At 43.0% G+C, this 22,029-nt stretch overlaps 1 protein-coding gene and 2 pseudogenes across 1 annotated transcript; 1 reads left to right on the top strand and 2 right to left on the bottom strand.

The window, feature by feature from the left end:
- Positions 1-855: 855 nt before the first annotated feature.
- Positions 856-964, bottom strand: LOC125619941 (annotated as a pseudogene).
- Positions 965-1,330: 366 nt separating this feature from the next.
- On the top strand, positions 1,331-5,411 carry LOC107160710 (annotated as a pseudogene).
- Positions 5,412-13,188: 7,777 nt separating this feature from the next.
- On the bottom strand, positions 13,189-21,217 carry LOC107160709 (cdc42-interacting protein 4-like). Its single transcript, XM_048813934.1, is given in 14 exon segments — positions 13,189-13,558; positions 13,644-13,787; positions 13,866-14,001; positions 14,193-14,302; positions 14,305-14,324; positions 16,266-16,375; positions 17,698-17,892; positions 17,993-18,148; positions 18,710-18,756; positions 18,759-18,825; positions 18,912-19,016; positions 19,246-19,308; positions 19,387-19,539; positions 21,212-21,217. Coding segments are annotated over 14 exon segments (1,461 nt in total). The 3' UTR covers positions 13,189-13,409.
- Between the last annotated feature and the right edge of the window lie 812 nt (positions 21,218-22,029).

Here is a 22,029-nt window from a genome sequence, read left to right as displayed (position 1 = left end):
GATCAAACCCAGGTCCCACCCCTGCTAGGCGAGCAAATCCCAGCCCTCAAAGCTACTTTTTATGTGAAGTTGACTGTGTGCTTCTCTCCTTCTCTCCTTCCCTCACTGAATCGTGATTTCTATGTTATCTATTTGTCAAAGCCATCAGACTTTCATCTATTTAATAAAAATAGTGTAAATGAAATGTTAGTTTTGGTATAATTAGTTGGTACCTTAATAATTTTAAAGAATTTTTTTTATCAATTTCTTTGGGTATTTATGCTTATAAAAAAATTAACATTGACTTTCATACAAATACTATTAACATTGTGAAAATGATGAATCCATATAATGAAAAATTTTGTGTTCACTTTTATATGCAAAATACAATAATTAAACATTTTAGGGTAGTTTGTCAGGGCTAGTCTGTAAATTTTCACCCAGGAGATGAGGCCTGAACATATTTTGAAGCAACTGTGTTCAGGGAAGTGAAAATACAATATACTGGAATTATGTGTAGAGGGTAAAGAGATCAAGAAAGTTCAGATCTGTCATTATTTATAGTTAGATTTTATCCTTTAGTTGGTATAGAATTGTTAAAAAAATTAAAAGACAAAAAATTGAATATTGAACAAGACAGTACAGTGTGGAAATTGAAAATTGAACAGGACAGTATGTGATGCATATTGGAAGGTAATAAGAAAGATAATTCTTTTTGATCTTTTTAGACAATTTCTAGGGTGGCTCATGGGCCCCAGGAGGAGAGATCAGAGTAAGGTGGAATTACATCATTTATTAAAAAGAAATAAGAACTCAAGAGAGAAAGAAGGAGTTTAAATTTACCTAATAAAATACCGTCCTTAGCCTTTTTTTTGACAACAGATAAATAATGTGCAGATGTAGTGACAAGGTGTAGAGCAAGGCACATCTCCCACACCAGCCACATGAACACCCAATAATCATCACACTTATGAACCAAAAGGATCTTTATTCTCTTTTTATAAGTTATAATAAAGATTGTTGTCATGATGAAATAAATGATTAAAATTTAATTCATTTTATATAGGTCATAAAATCCATGCCATCAATTATATCTTGGTTAGTATAACAGATTGAATCATATCATAACTTTATCATAATCATATCATAACTTCATGATATATAAAGAAATTTGATGTCAGGAAAATATCTAAAAGAATGGCCTGAATACTTCTTTTCTGGTATTTTTTTTCCATTTTTCTGAACGTTTCATTCTGTTATAATTCAGTTATCAATTTCATTTATCAATGGACATGTATGCAGTTCTAACATATATTTCAAACTAAATGTGTTTGAGAAGTTCACTTGAAGTATGCACTTTAGCGTAAAACGGGAAATTGTATAAACTTATCTATGTCCTTCTCGATTCTGACCATCCTTATTGCTATTCTCCTTTCAGTATTCAGAATAAAACTAAATATCTCTGCTTAATCTTTGTCAGTGCCAGATTTCGTATTTGTGCCATTTAGTATTTGTGCTCTATCAAGTTTCTTAACCTTTTTGAGGCCATAGATTCCTTCTGTGAATTTTGCTTAAAAATATTTACATCAAGTGCCTGTGGGCACTCGGCGGCCTGACACCCAACCCGCTCATCCTGCAGGACTGCCTGTGGAGCCTTCTCCGTTGGCGAGAAGCTGGTGCAGGCCTTGAACAAGACGCTGCAACACGGCCGGTTTGCCAGCTGCCTAAGGCCCGGGAGCTGGCCGCCCTGGGAGCCGTGGGTGAGGCAGGACGGCCAGAGCCTGCCGTGCTGAGCTGCCTTACCTGCGGAGCTCGCCAACCCCGGCGCGGAGCTCATGGATCCGGCAGGGTCTTCCCCTTCCCGGTGAACAAGCGGGATCCCGCTCCTGTGTCCATCGCCCAGGCTGGTGCCCGTGCCTTGGGTGCTGTGGTTGCTGGAGCAGCCCCAGCTGGTGCCAAGGTGACCTCCCCTCTGCACTTGGGCGGCCTCCCTGCCAAAGGTGGTGACCACAGGACCCCCGGAGAGGATGTCTTGAGCGACTCAGGTAAAGCCTTTTGTGGTCTGTCTGCCTCCCTGGAGCCATGGAGCTGAGGTCAGGTCCCTTTGTTACCTTTGGTGTTTTGACTCTGGGGAGCAGGAGCTGTTGGTGGTCCTGATTACTGCAAGCGTCCTCCTGGTTAAAGATAGGCCTCCCTGAAGTTGATTCCACCTTCTTTGGGGACCTTAATCTGAGCTGTGTCTATCCTCACCCTGATCCCGCATCTTCATTTCAAGGGAAAAGTTGGTGGCCAACCCGTGTAGGAGTTCAAAGGCTGCTGCATGCTTTCCTGGGCAGAAACCTGTTAGTGCCAAAGTGGAAAGGGACTCAGGCCCTGGTTATAGGAAGTGAAAGACTCCCCCAAAAGACACAATATCTGTACAAGATCCTACTTAGGGCACAAGAAGTTAGAAGGAAACTGTATAGATAGTGGCCACTGATTTTCTTTTCTCTGCCCCGACCCCCCCCCCTAAAAAAAAAAGTGGGTCTTCTTGAAAACTAGATCCAGTTTTGCTTCCTAGCCATAATACCAGGCTTACTTTGAGATCTGAGTTGTGTTTTGTAACCCAGTGCTCTTGAAGATGAGGGTTGCCGCAGTCTGGCTGGGCACACAATCACGAGCCACCACACAGCGTGTAGATTCAAACAGCAACTCTTTATTCCCGAACTCACACCAGCCGTCCACAAACACGTTCTGGGGAAATCCACGTTCTCTGCCCAAATCCACCTCCACTGGGCTTCTATCTCCAAAATATACTGTCTGAATACCGTGAGAACTCAAGGGGAACTCAGGCAGCAGGATACGCCCTATTCCCAGGAGGAATAATCTTAAACCTGGAACGCCCTAAACCCAATTAGCTTAAACCGGGAACACCCTAATCCACCTTGGTCCTTGAGCAAGGTCACCTACATTCAATGTCACTGCAAAATGTCAGCTACATGGGGTACACTGGCAAGGAAATTGTCATACCTACTTGGCTAATGGCTCCCAGCAGAGGGTGAGCACTTAGGACCCCTCCATAAATGCAAACATCCTGGTAGGATTCAGAGATTATTTCTTTGTGAGTATTTGCATCTTAAATGGATGGGAAGTGTTAAAAAAACAACAACAACAAGCTTTTACCTGGAGCTCTGAGAGTTCAGAACTCCACCCAAATACTAGAATAGCCCTTGTCCTTGGAGCCTGAGGCTGGGCCTCCTTGGGACTTGAGAACCACTGTTTCCACATTGCACATGGATAAAAAGTATTAGTTTCCTTCAGGGCTAGGAACCTATCCTTCTAAGACTCCTGGAAGGGAACTTGGTGATAAGCCTGCAGTTTGAAAGGGTTCTATCCCTTTAATATCTGTGCTTTGACAGGTTTCAGTGAGGAAGCATTTCCTTCCAACAGCTGTATTCTTGGAAGAAAATCAAAACACAGGCTTAAGGGGACCCACAAGACTGGAACAGCCTCCCATTTCAGTTTTAGAACAAATCCCACAAATTTTCAGCTTTCCATTCCCAATCAGATCAAGCCTAAGTTGTGTTTTGATTTTCATGCTTGCATTTTAAACAATAATTTTCTATCCTAGTGTGGTAGTAAATGAGGAGAGGAGGGAAAACCCACACAAGCTGCTACACGTTTTTTTGTTGCTGTTATTGTTGGTGACTTAGGAGCTGCTCCCATTAAGGAGTGTGTAGCTGCTGTGAGTTATGGCTCTGTACTTAAGATTAGACCTTTGCTTGGTGAAAAACTGCCTACTGTATGAAACTCATATTTGTGAAACTAAAGTTATTTTTCTTCATCAGTTAATTAAAGTGTTCCTTGAGTTTAAGGAGTGAAAATCAAACTCAGCAATGAGTGTTGATAAAGGAGACTCCTGAAAATGCAAAGATGGAAAGGTCCATGAGTCCATGGGGGCAGATTGCCTGGACATTATGCTAAAAGCTCCCATTACTGAATATCTGTCTCCTAAGCCCAGCTCTGAGCTAAGTTTATATATTCTTCACCAAATTCAAAGGTGCTGTGGTATTATCTTCATTGCAGAGCTAAGAAACTGTTGTTGTTGTTCTTGTTTTTTATTTTGCATTTGTTTTTGTTTGGTGCTGGTGTGGAGCCCAGTTCCATGCACATGATGGGCAAGTTCTCTACCACTGAGCTACACCCACAGTACCACCTGCAAAAATCTTAAAAGGAAATTGATAGTACTCTGGAGTTCTGGGGAAGGAAAAGTTATTTCCATATATAATTATAAAATAAGTACATTCTTTCCACATGTTGAGGGACCCAAAATTATAGCATATCCTATTATGGCCTGCCATGTGGGAACTAGACCCAAGAATATATAAGTCTGTTCATTTTGCTCACATGTGTCTGGCATGAATGTTCCTCCATTCTTTAATCAAAGACGAGGAGAATGAGGAGGAGGAAGATGAAGAAGAGGAAATCTATGTGGACCCAGTGGAGAAATCTCGTCCCTTCTCTAACATCAAGGCTTTTGCCATGCTCACCATCACCCTGTGCCGCGTCCGGCCAAGGGAGCCGAGTCCGGCGAGGGACGGCGAGGTTAAAAGACACACAGGACACCAAGGTTCTTCATCCAGGAGTCAATACTCTTTATTGCTAACACACCTTTTTTATACCCCAAGCAGCAGAAGTGGAAAACTACCCAAAAGCAGGAGGGAGGGGGGAGAAATTTAGTTTTAACATCTATTATTGTCAGGTACCGAAACCTCCCTTAACAATAAGTCCATCAGACCAGAAAAGGTCAAGGCATTCCCGTGGGATACATATGTCTCAGACGGACAAGCAGGAACAGAAAAACCGCAAGTTCGCCATGGCCTTGTGAGCTGGCCACACTGGCATGCAGAACAAACTAGTGGAGGTAGGGCTCCAGGGGCCAGGGTGGACCTGCTGCCAACAACCCTGCTCCCCAAGAACACAGCCCTGGGGAGAGCTCAGTCCAGTGAGCCCATCCTCAAATGCTGTGTCCCCACCCACCAGCAGTACAGCTACGCCATATCCTCGCCTACGTGCAGAGTGAGGATGTGCCACTCCAGAAGAAGATCAAGAGTGAAGTGTCCCCACATCCTCTCAAGAGTGTCAACCTCCCAAAGGCTAAGAGCTTGAGTTCTGGACGCTCAAACTTTGAGTACCTCAAGCATCCCCGCAGACGGAATGTCATTGAGCGCCTGTGCCACCATAACCTGCCATCCAACTTTCTCACGCTCAAGGACCTCCTGCCGGAGCTGGTGAAGAATAAGAAGGCCACCCAGGTGGTCATTTTGAGAAAAGCCACAGAATACATTGACTACCTTCAGGCCAAGGAGCATTGTCTTCTGCTGGAAAAGGAGAGATTGCAGGAAAGACAGCAGCAGTTGCTAAAGAAATTGGAACTCAGTTGAACGTGCTAAACCTTTCTCAAATGGGCAGTCAGTGCCGCTTTGCATATTTCAATTTTTGAAAATATATTTTTTTCATTGTAGATGAACACAACATCATTATTTTTTATTTATTTATATAGTGCTGAGGATCAAACCCAGGGCCTCATGCATGCGAGTCAAGTCCCCTACTAATAAGCTACAACCCCAGCCCCACATTTTGATTTTTTTAAACAAACATTGTGTTGACATCATTAATGTTGATTTTCTTTCAAATTGGGTCTCTGTCATTTGTATCTGGGAGGGAGGAAGGATGTGTGGGTTTCAACCAGGACCTGAGAGATCCCACATGATGGGGTGCTGGGTGGATTTTCAATTTCCTGCATTTCACCTCCATGAGAGTCATGGGAGTTTGTGACTTTGGGGCTGTGAAAGTCACCTTGTTAATTCCAGTTTTCAAACAACAGAGAGTCACTCCTTCTTTTTACAATGCTGCTTAAGTTCCAGCACATTCCATGTAAGGGGGTTGCCATTTGATGCCTCTGGGGAATGTTTCTGTAAACACCATTGACACACCTGCCTTTTGTGTATGTCCTGGGTAATGAGAGGAGATTTTTGCAGCCAGTATCAGACTGGAAGTTCAAATAATGGCTGCATGCAAAGCCCTGAGCTGGGTGCTGTATCCACCCTCTGCCTGGGTTCTGAGCCTCCCCACTCCTCTGCACTCATCCAAGGTCCACCCTGGGCATCAATTTTCTCCTTGTCCCTTCTGCTCCAGGTGCTTACAACTTTCCTCTTACTCCTGGTCTGGCCTCTGTTTCACCGGAGCCCCTGGGCTGCCAGATGGCCAAAAAGGGTCCACCTGACTTCAAACACAAACACACTTTCCACAGCAGGGACACAGCTTCTGCCAACTCAAGCACAACTAGTGTGACAGACATGTTTGTTGAACCAATGCTCTCACTGCAGAGCACCCCACCAACGGAGGATCTCCACACCTGAGGGTTGGAACAACTTGTGGGTGATGGATTTTCAGACAGAACACTTTATCCACTGCCTAACGCAATTCTGCAGAATACTCTCCTGAAAGTGAAGCCACAGACATGCCCTTCCAGAGGCAGGGAACTCTGTCTGCCTGTGCTCTCTGGCAGTGAGTCTGGCTTGCTGATGTTCTCCCTGCTGAAACCTGAGTGTTCTCATTCACACCTGCCACTCAACTGAAGTGGGTTCCAGAGCTTCCAGGGAGGGAGACAGAAACCCTTAGGTCCTCAGTTCCCTTTATTCATTTTCCATCATTGTTCCTGGAAATACTTAATAATAGGTGAAGGACACAGGACTAAGAATATGAAATGCCATCTAATCAGGGAGTTAAAACAGTTCAATGCTAACAAAATTCTTTTATTGACTCTTACTGAACCATTCATCAGAATTTTAGTCATTGCTAAACTTTTTGTTTCCACATGTATTTGATTACTTGAAAAGGTAGGTAAGACAATATGTAACTGTTTTCTGTTTTTTTCCCAAAACCTCAAAATCCTTTCTCTTTGCTGACGTTATTTCCTTTCTTCTAGGTAGCTAAATTGAATGATTATTTTTTCATGTTCTTTGTAGTGTATATTGTGTGTTCCATTTTTGACACAAAGTATGTGAGAGCAGATAAAAGATGATTTAAAAATTAACTTGCATTGGACTAGGGAGGTAGCTCAATGGGATTGTACTTGCCTAGCCATGTGAGGCCTGGGTTTTGTTCGAGAGCACTGTGAAACAGAACAGAACAGAAGAGAACAGAACAGAACAAAACAAAAAACTTACCTCTGTTTGTTAAAGAAAAACTAAAATTACTACCTTCCACAAATCCTTCTTAGCTTTAGATAAATTTTCCTATTTTTAACTTTACTAAACAATCCATGGAGATAAAAAAAAAAGTTAAATGTATTCCCAACCTCACATGTTAAAAGCCTAAAGGGTGCATAGGCTTCAACTCAATGGTAAAGCACTTACCTAGCTTATATGAGGCACTAGATTTGAGTCTCAGCACCACATATAAATTAATAAATAAATGAAGGTCCATCAACAATTAAAAAATTAAAAAAGAAAGCCTATTCACAAAGTTATTATAGAACATAACTAGATTAACGTAAGAGTGAAGATTAAAACCAAGGTTTACAGATATTAACCTAGCAGTTTTATTCTAGAAATTGGGTGAATTTTAGATTATATCATAAAAAATATATGGAAAAAGTATACTCATTGGAAGAGGAGATAAAAAATGACAAAATATTTCACATGGAAATACAAGAAAATGAGATCAAAATAATAGATTTTTACTTCTACGATCATGGGGAAATGCTGTAATGTTTTATTTTGAGAATGTATTCTATATCTGATTGTGAAATACTGGTGGCCAAGGTCAGGCTGATTATTATGACTATGCAAACTTTTATTCAAGGAGAATATTTTCAAGTCCTGCAGAGACCTATTGAGTTGGAATATTTAAAAGCTGAGAATTGAAATTTTTAAAAACATACTTTAGGCAATTTTTGTTTGAAAACATCTAGTTTCATTACTATATAAAAGTAGCAGTGTTTCAAACTTTGATATACTAAAAATATATTATTTAGAAATGTTATTAATATGTACAAATTTACACTTAATTGCTCACTTTAATGATTTTTTTTACATTGAGTGGAACTAAGGATATGCATTAGATATATTATGAAGTTATATTTATGATAAAGTTAAAAATATTTGTTGAAATGTATCAGATAAATACCTATAGAAATACATCATATGGCCATGGGTTTTACACATTATTATTGATTTTGTAACCATACAGCATGTTTTCTAAATTATGTACTTTGGGCTTGTGATTTACTTGCAGGCTTGAGGTCTTGATTTTAATACCTACCAGTTTAAAAGCAAATAAACAAAACTCTATTCCTTAATCTTTGTGGGTTTTTTGGGGGGTGCTGGGGGGGTTATTGGGATTTAACCCAGGAGTGATTACTAATAGTGGCAGGTGTGAATGAGAGCGCTCAGTTTTCAGCAACATAGCCAGCTCTTTTTCTTATTTATTTTGACGAAAAATGTCAGTAAGTTGCTGAGGCTGGCCTCAAATTTGTGATATTCCAACCTTAGAATCCAGAGTAGCTCAGTTACAGGAGTGCACTACCATGCCTGGCTCTTTTTTTTGATATTTAAGCTATTATAAGATTATGTTAACATATTTGAAATTAGAAAAATGTTCCCTTTCAGATCATAGCTCTTAATAAAACTAATTTTTTTTTTGCAGTGCTGGGAATCAAACCCAAGTTTCACATGCCAGGCAGGTGTTCTACCCCTGAGCTATGTCCTCAGCCATTTTTTTATTTTCTTCAGTACCAGGATTGAACTCTGGGCCTTCTGCCAAATCTGGGTTCTTGATTGTTGGTTCAAACAATACAATCTCTTCCTCTTTGTCATTCAAATGTCTTCTATACATTTACAAATTGCATCTAAGGGGATTTTTTTTGTAAAATATCCATAATATGCAAATTATTGTAAAATTGAAAAGCATGTATTAGTATAATTGAATTGATTTGATAAATTAACTTATGATACAGTTTTTTCTTCCAGGGTTGAGTCTTGGTTTGACATCACTAGTCTTTCTGAAACTGTTGAAGACATTATAGCCAAAGAAAGAGAGCAGAATGCATTGTGCATGCAGCACCAGGTGCTGACTGTTTTCTTATTCTGCTCGCTCTATACTCAGAGAATAAATACTGAATCCTAGAGATCACCTATCTAAGCCTTTGAATAGAGACTAGAAAAATGCATCTTCCCAAATTTAAATGATTTCCTTGTCCTTTCTCTACTCCCAGAGGTGACTTGGTTTTATGGCACAATTCATTGCTTAACTAAAATTTTCCCTTTTTAAAAATTATTTTTGTTACCAAGAAATGTACCCATGGCCTCCCACATATCAGAAAAGTGCTATACCACTGATTAACACCCAGCTCCCACAGCCTTTTTCCTCCTTATTTTGAGACAGGCATTTACCAACTTGACCATGGTAGCTGGAACTTGTGTGATCCACTTGCCTCAACCTCTTGAGTGACTTGGATTACAGATTTTTATCACCATGTTTAGCTGCCGGTTTTTTCATATCCCTTCTTTTTTTTTATTTATTTTGAGACAGGGAGGGTCTCAGTCTGTTGAGCACAAAGGCACTTAGAAATACACAGTTTTTTTAATTATCCATATATCCTTAAACCAGTCAAATTAAACAAAACCAACCATGAAAACTATGAAAAGTAGTCCACTTAATGTTCTCTTAAACATATTGCATCTATGTAGTTAAAGTGGACAAGAGCCTAAGCCCATGAACTTAAACTTGATAATCAATTTAATCCAATATAATTATATTTAAGAACATATATCTTAAAGTTTGTGTGTTATAATATATTAACAAACTAGTCTACACTAAACTGTCAGAGGCATTGACCACAAACTTTAGAGGCAATACACTGTGCCAATCTTAGTAATTAAAAGGTCGAGTTTGAGGTTCATGAGATTGATAATTACAATTTAATACATCTATATGCACTTGCCTTTTCTTCATAATATTATAAATGACTAGAGAAAATTACATAGTATTATTTATCCTTATTATTCCACTGTTAGTTACATGGAAAAACTTCTATTCATGTAATCATTTTAAGAAATGAGATCATTATTCATTTGGGAATGTGTAAATAGACAAAAAAACTGACTTATCGCAATAACTGATATATACTATTAAATATGTGTAAATCTTTATGCCTTTATTATAGTTAGAATAAAAAATAGAATATAATTAGAATAAAATAATACATAGATATATATTACTTACAAGAGTTCTTCATACAAAATAAACTTTTGAAAATGTTGACATAGAATCATTGTACATATTTCTGGGGCACATTGCCACATTTTGATACATTGTACAATGTGCAGTGATAAAATCAGCATATCAATGACATCAAACATTTATCATTTCTTTGTTAGAAACATTCAAAAACCTCTTTTCTAGATCTTTTGAAACACAGAATAAACTGTTGTTTACCATATTCATTGTCACTATAGAATATAATAATTTCTCTGTCTCATAACAAATTTGATTGTCCAGTTATTATGTTTCTCCATTTTTCTTTACAGATATGATCATATTTTACTTGAATATGCATCAATTATCAAATTATCAATTCCCATTATATAGTTGCCTTTGATTTAGTTTCAGAGTAATTTTATCCTAGTCAGTACAATTTGTTAAAAAATTCTCAGCTTTGGTACAAATCTTAGGGTTAATATATCTCATTTCCATTTGAAGAAAGGATCTACTTGAGCAATGTTTAGCTGGGAAATTCTTGGTCTGTAATTTAAACAATCAATAAAATTATCTGAATACTGACTTAAATTCTTAAGATGAAGAAACAGGAAATAGGAAGCACAAAAGAATGTTCTTATTTATGAGTTCATTTTCATTAATGTAAATATGTTATGCAACTATGACTTGTATATATCTATGCTTAGTTACATGCAGTGATAATGTTAGAGCTGGTGGCAAAATGTCAAATTGACAAAGAATGTTCAACTCCTGCGACTTCTGGTAGCATCTTTTGCTTTTTGGTTTTAATTCTGCTACAGTTGTCATCTCTCTGTTACAATTTAGAGGTAGTTTAATTATTATCATTATGTAATAAATCTTTAAAAAACTTTTTTTTTCTTTTTGAGAATGAAATTTCTGATCTATTATAGAATTTTAGAATCTGTTTAGAATTTTTATTTACATTATTATTGAAGGAGAACTTTCAGAAATACTTCATAGATTGCTAAATTATATGCATCTATGCAAAGAAATGACCACATAAGTAAACCATACTGTGGTGAACATACCTCAGATTTTAAAAGTTAGAGCCCTGGTTTCTCAAAATACCTATCTATTCAGAGTGGTCAAGGTTTAGCCTTAGAAAAAATACCATCAGTATTCTTCAGATTATTGATGGTGTAGGATTTTCCAAGAGCACAGCACTATTCTCTCCATTATGAAGTTTCCAGTTGCTGACATCCATTCTGCATGCAGAAAACATGGTGCCTGGCTGTATTATTACATCTCAGTGATTGAAAAATACTAAATATGAAAAAATGTACAGCTCATGAAAATTAATTAGATGCGGTTTTAGTTTTTATTAAAAGTGCTTTCCAGAATATCAAATCTGTTCCAGGCTTTTGAAACAAACCAGAGGAAAGGCAGTGAAAAAAAACAAAGCAATAAGAAAAACAACCTGAAAAAAGTCATTGTTCTCATGAACTAATAGAGAACATCTGACTCTTTTATTTCCTTTTTCTAAAAAGTTAGTAGAGTATATTGCAATGACTCCCAGTAATGTATTATGCACTTGCTAAAATTCACATAAAACTTTGCATAGCATTCTGAGCTAATAGTACTTAAAATATTTCTGATTATTTTCCATTTAGTGTTCATATGAATGTTGATATTGTGATTTCAATGTTGAATAAAATATGGTGGATCAAGAAGAGATAATAAATCAAAAAATCACATATAAACTAAAAGTAATTACATATTTCCTAACTTCAATATAAATAAATTTTAAAAAAATCAATGAAATCCCAGTGATGTGCTTACTTATTTCTGTATTTCAAAGCAAATTAAACAGTTTACATCTTGTTATCATGGAAACTTGTCAAAAAGGTAAGTTTTTCCTACAACTAAAATAAGAATGAGCAATATTTAAAGGAATACCTTCTTTTATTTTCAATATAAAATTAAACTGGAGAACCTGTTATTTATAAGTTGTCCAATGTTGGCTGCTCCATTTGCAGTTCAGGGAAATTGAATAACGTAACATGATAATGTGTATGGATTAAGTGCCTTCTTATTGCTCATAGACTCTACAATCTGATATTCAAACATTATAACATATTGCCTTTGCTGTTCTACAACTCTCTGAAGGGTCACTCTTGTTTTCACCCGATAGAAGTAATTTTGACTAATGCTTCACTGGAAAGCAGAACAAGTGTATTTAGACATATATAGTTACCCTGACAATGAAGGTTTAGATTCAGTAACATTTAATAGAAGACAGTATTTGAAACACACAAAGATATGAGATAAGCTTGCAAATTGAATATTGAGATATGAGATAGATTTATTTTAGTATTTATTTTTTAGTTGTAGTTGGACACTATATCTTTATTTTATGTTTTTATTTTTATGTGGTGTTGAGGACAGAACTCAGGGCCTTGCATGTGTTAGGTGAGTTCTCTACCTCTGAGCCACAACCCCAAGCCTATAGGATAGATTTAAATTTTCTATAGTCATTCTTAATTTCTGAATCATTTCTGAGCTCTACTCATGTTCATAGAAAACATTACTATTTAATTTATTGTTTTTGCCATATTCTCAGATTTAAACTAACAATTCATAATTTCACCCTAAACATGAATGCAAGACCCTTTCCCATTCAAAGCTTCCTAATGCTGATGTAATAAATTACCATAAATTCTGTGACTTAGATACATTTTATTCATATACAGTGCATGAATGTAGAAGTGGTTATGACTGGGCTAACCAAAGGTGTCAATATGGGTTCCTTTTTCCTCCATAGAAGGAGCAGAACAATATCAAACAAGTGTAGCAGAATTTAACTGGTCATTTTGAATGAGTTACACCAAAGTGCTCAGGGGCTTGTTCATATTCTGAATTTTTATATTTGAAAGCTTGCTATGGTTGCTTTATTGCAAATCAACAAGAATGATATGTAACAAAATGGCCCAAGCCAAGTGGCAGGAAGAAAAGACTTGAACATGAGTATGTACACTGATTTTGAAAGGCACAGCGGGTCTATTGGGATGACAGGTGGGATGGGGGTGGGCAGCAGGTTACACAGGTCACAGCCAAAGCTACGGGGCAGAAATGAAGTGCATAGGTCCTGGGCTCCCGGTGCCCAGGAGCAACAGCGTATAGGCCCCCTCTTCCTGCTTCTGGCAGGTTCAGTTGAGTGGCACTCGGAGGTAGGAGGTGGGCACATAGCCTTCACCTCCCTGTTTCTGCCGGACCCATGTCCAGCCATCACCTTTGTCCTCTTCCATCAGACTGAGGTCCTCACCCTGGGTCATAGAGATGGTGCCCTCGCTGGACCCTGTTGTGGGGTCAGCCCAGGTCTCTGCATTAGAAAAACTTGAACAAACTAGCCAGAGACACCAGAGCAACTGATGTGCCCCCACCCCTCCACCCCCATGTGTTCTCATCTTCAAAGTGGTAAATGGACACACACTGGCCTATGGGTGATGCAGGCTCCTCAAAATCCTCGTGGCACGGCGTGTAGATAGGGGTTTCCTGGCCCTCTTCTGAGGTGTGCTCTTCAGAGCAGTGTGGGGCAAGAAGGCAGATGGAGGCAGGTCCTCTGTGTCTCTCTGGCCACACCTGCTCTGGCCTCCTGGCTCACCTCTCCTTGTTGACCTGTGAAGCGTTTCTGCTACTGTCCCTGGGGACACTGGATGGGGGGTTGTGAGGACAGGTGTGCTGGCACCGGCTGTCCCCTAGGTTGCTTAGGACCTGGCTCTCGGCTTCTGCCAGCCAAGCCTTGGAGGATGAGATCACATCATCTCCAGGCCAGGGTTCAGAGGTGGCCCACCCTGCACCTGGATTCTTCCTGAGATCACCCAGGCACACCCAAGATGTTGATGAGAAACAACTGGATCCCTGTACCCCACCCAGAAGTAACTGATCCAGGCTGGTGATGACTCTACCCCTCCCCAGGGCCTTCCCCTTACCTTGTACTTCTGTACTTCCAATTTCAGCCATTTGATGTGGCTCAGTGTTTCTGTGATCTGGGGCTCCAAGCTGGCAGGGTCACCCATCTGGGGTGTCTTCTCATAACACACTTCATTTTCTTCAGAGATTCCCTGGGGCAAGACGGTGAAGAAAGGAGTAGTGGGTGAAAGGGGCTCGCAGCAAGGAGCAAGGCCACACAATGATTAGAACTCAAATGCGGGGGCCAGACATGGTGGTGTCAGCTACAGGGGAGGCTGAAGTATTAGGGTTGCTTGAGTCCAAGAGTTAGAGGCCAGCCTGGGCAATGTGGCCAAACCCACAAAAAAGAGCTCCAATGCTAGTAGGACTCACTGCCTGGGTTGCCGTCTTGGATTGGCATTTCCTGGTGGTGTGAGCTTAGGCTATAGAGCACTATCTGCACCTTAACCTTGAAAATGGGAATAAATGCATGTGTTTGCCATGTGGGCTGTTGTGAGGACTGGTACAGTACTTGTACACAGCAAGTCCTAATATATATATTGCTCTAGGGGGCTAAGAAGTAGCTCAATGTCAGAGCACTCCACTGGCAAGTGCAAGGCACTAGGTTTCATTGCCAGCACTTGAAATGGACAGGAAAGAAAGGAAACATAGTAAGAGAGTCAGAATCCTATCTGTGCTTATCATCTCTTAGAAAAACCTAAGATATCCAGGAAGTCCATGTGAAGTGAGTAGAGTAGAGCCTGGAGTACAGTGGATGTCCGTGATTCTAGCTGCGATTCCTGTCATTAGTCTCCCATTCCCATCTCTATCCATCTGGGTAGTGGGAGCTGTAGAGCACTAGTGGGATATGGCAGACCTCAGCTCAGCTTCCTTTCAGTCATTACCTGACCCATGTCACAGATGAAGAAACTGAGACATGAAATGTTATATCAAGCTGCCCATTACCTCCAGGAGCTGGAATTCATGAGCAGGCTGCCTTGACTCTAGGCACATACCCTGTACCTGCTGCTCCACCATAGAAACCCAGAAACCACCCAGTGGAGGATGCAACTTCACCCCCGTCTGTCCAAGAGGTAACTCGCAGACAGCAAACTAGAACTTGACCACCTCCTGGCAAGTGGCGAACATCGTTCCTATTATGTGCAGGACTGGGAAGAGGAATTTGCTACTTGGGAGAAAGTGAGTAAAGATTTTCTTTTTAATCTGGCAGATTTTTATTTTTAATATTTAAATGTTTGAATTATTAAATAGTTAGCCATATGCTTTTGTTTCCTTTTATCTCTCTAATGTGGTGGATTGGACTGCAAGGCTTCTTGATATTTTTTTTTCCTTTTTTTTAGAGAGAGAGAGAGAGAGAGAATTTTAATATTTGTTTTTTAGTTTTTGGCGGACACAACATCTTTGTTTGTATGTGGTGCTGAGGATCGAACCCGGGCCGCACGCATGCCAGGCGAGCGCTCTACCACTTGAGCCACATCCCCAGGCCCAAGGCTTCTTGATATTGAACCAGGTTTGCATTGTTGGGATAATGCCCAATTGATTATGTATTCTTTTCTTTAAAAAAATAACCTTTTTCCTATTCTAGTGAAGGAGACATAACACAAAATTTCCTCTTGTGATTACTATTACTATGTAGCATGCAGTTCTGTGGCATTAGATACCTGCACCCAAGTAACACCACCATGCCATGTATTGTTTTGTAGTACATCAATAAATTTTCTTGCCAGGATTTTGTATCTAAAACCAGAAGTGAGGTAAAATGAGCTTGTGACTTCATTGACTTGAATTCTTGCTCACTGATTTGGGACCCAGGTTTCCCAGCCTTCTAAATAAGCTGGCAGCTTTCACTCTGTTTGCTAGGAATCCTTGCAGGGCAGTGAAGGCAACAGTTCCCTCCAGGCGCATGAAGAATCACCTATAAAACCTCCCTGCTGGTGTCTCTGTGACATTCTTGGGTGCATTTGAGTGTAAATATTTTATGGTTACTTTTTGCCTGTGCTAGGCAAGCACTCTACTGCTGAGCACACCATTCCTTTAAATATGACCCAGTGGCACTCTTCAGTCCCCTGCCTGGCCCCTCTGCCAGGACCTACCTCTGATCCTCCTCCTTGTGCAGCTCCTGGTTGTGTTCTTCTAACTGATGCTGGAGCCGCTTTCTCTGCTGCTCCAGGGGCAAGTGGCTAAAATCCTCTGAAGCCACAGTCTGCAAAGGAAAGAGGGTTGAGTCTGGGATTCTGAAGCTGAAGCTTCCAGGCGCTGCACACTCCTGAGGATTCAAGTCCACCTTCCTCCCGTTCCAAATCACTTGGAAGAAGGTCATGGACAGAGTGAAGAAGGAGTAGGGCCCAGCTGGCTGCAGGAAGCCAGCCTAGGGTCCACCACTTTGCTGATGGGAGGGCCAGTGCCCCCTCCTCCCACAGTCCTCACTTACCCCATGGCCTCCTGGAAGGATCTGGAAGGATGATAGCCACAGATTGACTGACTTACTGTTCTCACTCAATAAGACCATAGACAGAGCTGGGAAGGGAACCCACGAGGCAAGGTCAAGGACATGACACCCTCTAGGGGGAAGAGGGTTAGGGGGTGTGACTACCAGCTGGGTCCAGGAGGGGGCAGGCAAGGAGGAGGTGAGGGCAGAAAATCAAGATGGACAGAAGGATGAACATAAGTATGGATGGAGAGAAGCAAAAGCAAAAAAGAAATAAAAAAGTAGTAAGAAAATCCCAACTCAAGATGCATAACCACACAGAAAATACATGGAAGGGCAACACAAAATCTGAGAGGTAACAGGGAGGTCATTAGACTCAGAGAAAGAGGTCACACCTCTCCCTATCCCATCTCCTACATCCCTTGACTATTAGGTCTAGGGGCTGGAACAGGGAGGCTATAGTCCACTGGGCTTTCTGGACTCAGTTTAGAAGGAGGTACAGGAGGCATTTGCATGAAGAAAGGCTTCAGACAAAGACCAAAGTGGCATGCCACTCATAGAGAGCTGTGGAAGGCAGGAAAGGTCAGGGGTCACAGCTTAGGAGGAGAGGGCTGAACACCAGGATGGCTGGGGTCAGTGGGAGACATCTGAGGCATACTAGGGAGTCAGGGGCTGTCCAAGATATAAACCGGTGGTGTTAGGGTTTATTTCTGTTGCTGAAAACACATAAACAAAAAAAAAATACCAAAACTATAGGGCATAAGGATCCATCAGCTGGATAGAGATCTGGGGTTAGGAGCACTCCTAAAAGACAGGAACACAAGCTGTCAGTCCAGCACGAACTCCACCAGCAGATCTTCTCCCAGCATCCCAAGCATCAGCAGACAGATGCCACAGGACAACATCCTGCCCTCCTCAGCCTCAGGGGACTCCCAGGTCAATGTGCTGCTGACTTGCCTTCCTTCTGTCCAGCCCAGGCATGTAGCCAAGAGGAAAATTCTTACCCAGGACTCAGCATTCCTGTGGCTGGGCTCAACTCCTTAGGGCCTCAGCTGTCCCCACTCACTGTCTTCCCACACAAGATTCTGGGCCCCCACCTTGCTCTTCTTGCCAAAAGGCCAGCGCTTGGCACGACTATGGCCAGGGCCCTGGAACTTAGGCTCTCCATCTGAGAGGGTGTCCAGGCCATTTTCTGAGTGTGCACAGATCACAGGCTGGCTGAAGTCTTCGAATTCCATGTCACCAGGGCGGGCATAACCTGACTTGTGCAGCTCTATGAGAACCTGGGTGTCCTGGGGGAAAGAACTGTGGGTGGCCAGTCAGGGGCAAGGCCCAGTGCCTAGTTTGGGAGATCCCCACAGTGCCCACTCATTGGCCTACTCAGGCACCCACATTCTTGGCATCCACAGCTTAAGCAGCCACCTTCATGGCCTCAAAGCACTTGGTAATGATGAGTAACAACTGCAGTTCCATCTCTGACAGCAGCCAGTACCCTGACTTACTGATCTCACTGAAGGTGGCTCTACGCTCATCCTTGTCCTGCAGTTTCTGTGGGGACAGGGAAAAGGCATGAAACACATGGGTGGAGGCAGATCAGGGGTGAAGCATTCTGCAAATATGTTGGTGCCCTGACTGTCAGCTGCCCAGTGTGGTGGGGAAGACAGTCCAATATGGAGTACCCATACTCCTGTGGGTGGGGCTGCAACACAGGGCTGGGGGTTGAAAAGGTGACCCTTGCCTAGGGTCTCAGGAAAATCTTCTCAAAAGAGGGTACAATGAAACAGGGCTTTGAAGACAAAAAACAAAACAAAACAAAACAAAAAACAGAAGCAGCACAGATGATCCCAGCACCCACACTGGAATAGAGACTGGAAAAGGAGGCTGAAAGAGAAGGCAGATGAGACCTAGATGTTGTCAGAGCTGGGGCCTTAGTAAAATGAGTACAAATTTCAAAGGGAAAGAAAGGCATCCCTGGAAGAAAGCTTGAGTCAATGCACAACTCACTGTTACTTCAGGTTTCCAATTCTATTCCAATTTAGGAATGGGGACATGGCAGCTGGCGTTTTGACATATGTGTGAGAGTTGGGCCTGGGAGCTTAGAGCACTCACATCAAATATCTTGGGCATCTGTGAAACACAGAAGTGGGCCTGGTCTGTAGCTGGGCCGCATATTCATTCTTGCTTCCTTCTGCCACATAACTCCAAAGGTGGGCTTGCTGCTGGGCCTGAGGAATGCAGGGCAGAGGTAACTGCCAGATTCTGGCTATGTCCCACTCTGACCCCTCAAGCCTGTCACAGATCCCACATGCACCTTCTCCACATCGGCCTTGGTGGCATTGATATCCTGGTCTAGCCACTCAGCGGTCTGGGCTGCTTTCTCTGCCTCCCGGCAATCTTGCTCAAATTTATGTTTACTCTGTGGAAGAGACAGAAGCAGAGGGAAAGGACCTCTATCCCCATTAGGGGAGGTGGGAAACCAAGGACTTTAGGGACTGGTGGGAAGTCATCCAGCAGATAGGGGTCCGTAGGTATGCTGGAAGCACTTGGGAGAGGGGCGTGCTGGCCAGAAAGAGGGGGCAACTTTATGGATGGGCCACCCTCACCCTGCTCATAGGCCAGAGCCACCCACAACCTGTGGAACTCACATTTTCAAGCTGTTTGAAGCCACTTTCCAGCTGCTGATGAGCCCACCATCCTTCCTGGAAGTGCTATGGAAAGGAGGGTGAGAAGGCTCATAAGGGTTCTGGCAGGTGCCTTCGGCAAGTCCCAGGGAATGGGCACCGCACCATCTTCCTCTCTGAGTACTTGAGCAGTTCAGGACACACAAGCATGCTGAGGTTCTCAGCCACCAGTTCTTGCTGGCCTGCAACGTCATTCACCTCCTGGAGAATCTGTACAAAGGACTGCTTCTGGCTAAACCTGGGACTGGGGTCAGGAGGCTGGGATTAAGATTCTCCAGGAGCAGGATGCCCTAGGACCTGTTTACAGATGAGAAGGGATACACTCCAAACATTTATCCCCCAAACAGTTGTAAGTTATGATCCATATCCCTTATCTCCAACCCTTGATTCAGATGTGATTTAGAAGTCAGATTTGGGGACTTTGGTAAAGGGGTATAATTCTTATACAACTTTTATGTGCCCCTAGTGGGGCTGGTGGCCACATTCTGTAATCAAACATCATAATCATATCTACAGGGAGAAGTAGTAGTACAGTCCATGGATTATCATTTATAGGATCCTTACACCTCTTCCCCACATAAACGGACCCCAAATTCCAAAGCTGCTCAAGTCCATTCAACAAAATGATGCAATATTTGCAAAGAACCTATGCCCATCTTCCCACAGACCTTACAGTATCATTAGGTGATTTATATTACCTAATTCAATGTTGATGTCTTGGGCATAGGCATTGCACTGTATCATTTAGGAATTGATGACGCAGGAAAACAGGGTCTTGGTCTCCCGAAAGGCTGTAGGGGTGTTAAATGCAGCAAGGCACCTCCCTCATACAAATGTCCCCTAATCCTCCAGCTTCTGGAAAGTACGGCCAGTCTGGCAAGAGTCAAGGCCAGAAGGGCAGGGTTTGCAGCAGCTACTGGAGGGGGAAACCTCCTCATAGCCGGGGGTCAGGCACTAAGTTCCCTGATTCGGAGTCCTCCAAAGAGAGACTTAGCTTCCCCATTAACCCCACTACACCTCCAAAAGAAATCCCACCGTGAGAGAGGAGGTGGAGACCTAGCTACTCGGCTGCACCCAGGAACCTAGGAATTCCACCGCCCCCAGAAAGGGGAGGGTTCCGAGGTACAGCTGAGGCTTCCTTGGTGGGGTAAGAGGCGCCAAGGAGCGGCCCGCCCTCGGGTGGTGTGTTGGAGAAGGGCCGGGAGGGGTCTGGGGCCAAGCCTCTCAGCCCTCTCCTGTTCCAGAAGCCTCCCTAGCTCCTACCTGTGGATTACAGACTGAAAAGCGCTCAGGATTTGAGGGTCCCACGTGGGGCGGAGGATGACTAGAGGGTCCCCTCCCTCTCCTGATGGGACATGCTCACGGCGGGCAGGGACCCAGGGGCCATAAGATGAGCTCCTGGCCTGACCAGGGCACTCAAAGTAGGTGACCTCGGCGGGTGCCCCAGCCTGGTCCTAGAACTCAACCCACCCGTGCCTCAGTTTCCCTTAGCCTGCAAGCTCTCCCTTAGCCTCGGGGTGCCCTGAGACTCGCTGTGAAACTCTGAGAGGGCAGAGGGCAAGAGGGAGGGGACCCAGGGGTCAGTGGAAGGCCAAGTGCCGAGTCCCCATTAAGGTACAGTGGGGACAAAGGGGGAAAGTCTGCACTCCAGCAAGGCAGAACTTCAGCCGGGTCTACCGCACTCACCCACAGCTCAGCTCGGTGCCCCAATCCATCTGCTTGTGCTGTGGGAGACGCTGCCGCCACCACCACCGCCACCTCTGGTCGCTGCCCGGGGGAGCCTGAGCCCTCGGTGGTGCACCCGTCCCCCCATTTACCCTTGCTACGTCCACTTTCCTCAAGTCATGCCCCCTGCAATGCTGGGACCGCATCCTGGAGCCCTGAGGTCTGGGGACCCCAGGGAGGTGGGTCAGACAAATGCTCCGCCCACGTCCATAACCGTTGCCACCCTCCCACCCCAGACCGATCCCTTAAAGGACCCCCACCCATTTTCCAATCTCTGTGGTTCCTCTCATCCTGCCAGGTCGTCCCTGCTGCAGATGGCTCTTCTTTCCCCCCTTTCCCTCAATCGTTTCTTAAAGGGCCCAGGCACCAAAGAACCCCACTCCATTGCAGGGAGAACCCAAGGTCACCTGGCTCTTGTTGGCTGACCCTGCTCCAGGCTTCTAATTCCCTGGGACCAAGTGATCCTGCCTCCAGAGACAGCGGTGTGCCACTGCAACTTTCTTTTCCTTCTTCAACCATGAAAAATCTGAATTCAAAATCTGAGGTATAGAGAGCCTAATAAAGGGAAGGATGGAAGGCATCAAATGTAGTTCATCTTTCTTGGTGTTGGTGCTTCCTTTGTTTGTCTCTTTGTTATGTGTCCCTGGGATTCCAGGACATCTCGCCAGCTAAGCCCTAAGCATATGCACTATCATGTCCGAGCTGTTCCTCCAACTGAAGCCAGAATTAAAAAAAAAAAAAAAGTAGGTAGTCAGTGTAGATAAATCGGACCAAGTTGAGAAAAACAGACCAAACCTGTTTGAAGACTCGCTTTGGGAGATTGAAATGTTAATTGCCCCAAAGCCTGGCTAATACTGCCCTTCCTCAAGAACTGCTAATAAAGCAACCCCTGAGCAGACAGGGACTGCTGATTAATTCACCCTGGGCGCCCCCCCCCCCCCAATGCCAGCCAAGATCACCCCTCTCCCATCCCTCCAACCCACCTATTTACCAGTTTTGGGGTTTCCCACAGGCATCTCTCAG

Source organism: Marmota marmota, unplaced genomic scaffold, assembly GCF_001458135.2.
Source record: "Marmota marmota marmota unplaced genomic scaffold, marMar, whole genome shotgun sequence".
Lineage (NCBI taxonomy): Eukaryota > Metazoa > Chordata > Mammalia > Rodentia > Sciuridae > Marmota > Marmota marmota.
The sequence above is the reverse complement of the archived record's forward strand: the minus strand, read 5'-3'. Positions and strand labels throughout refer to the sequence as shown.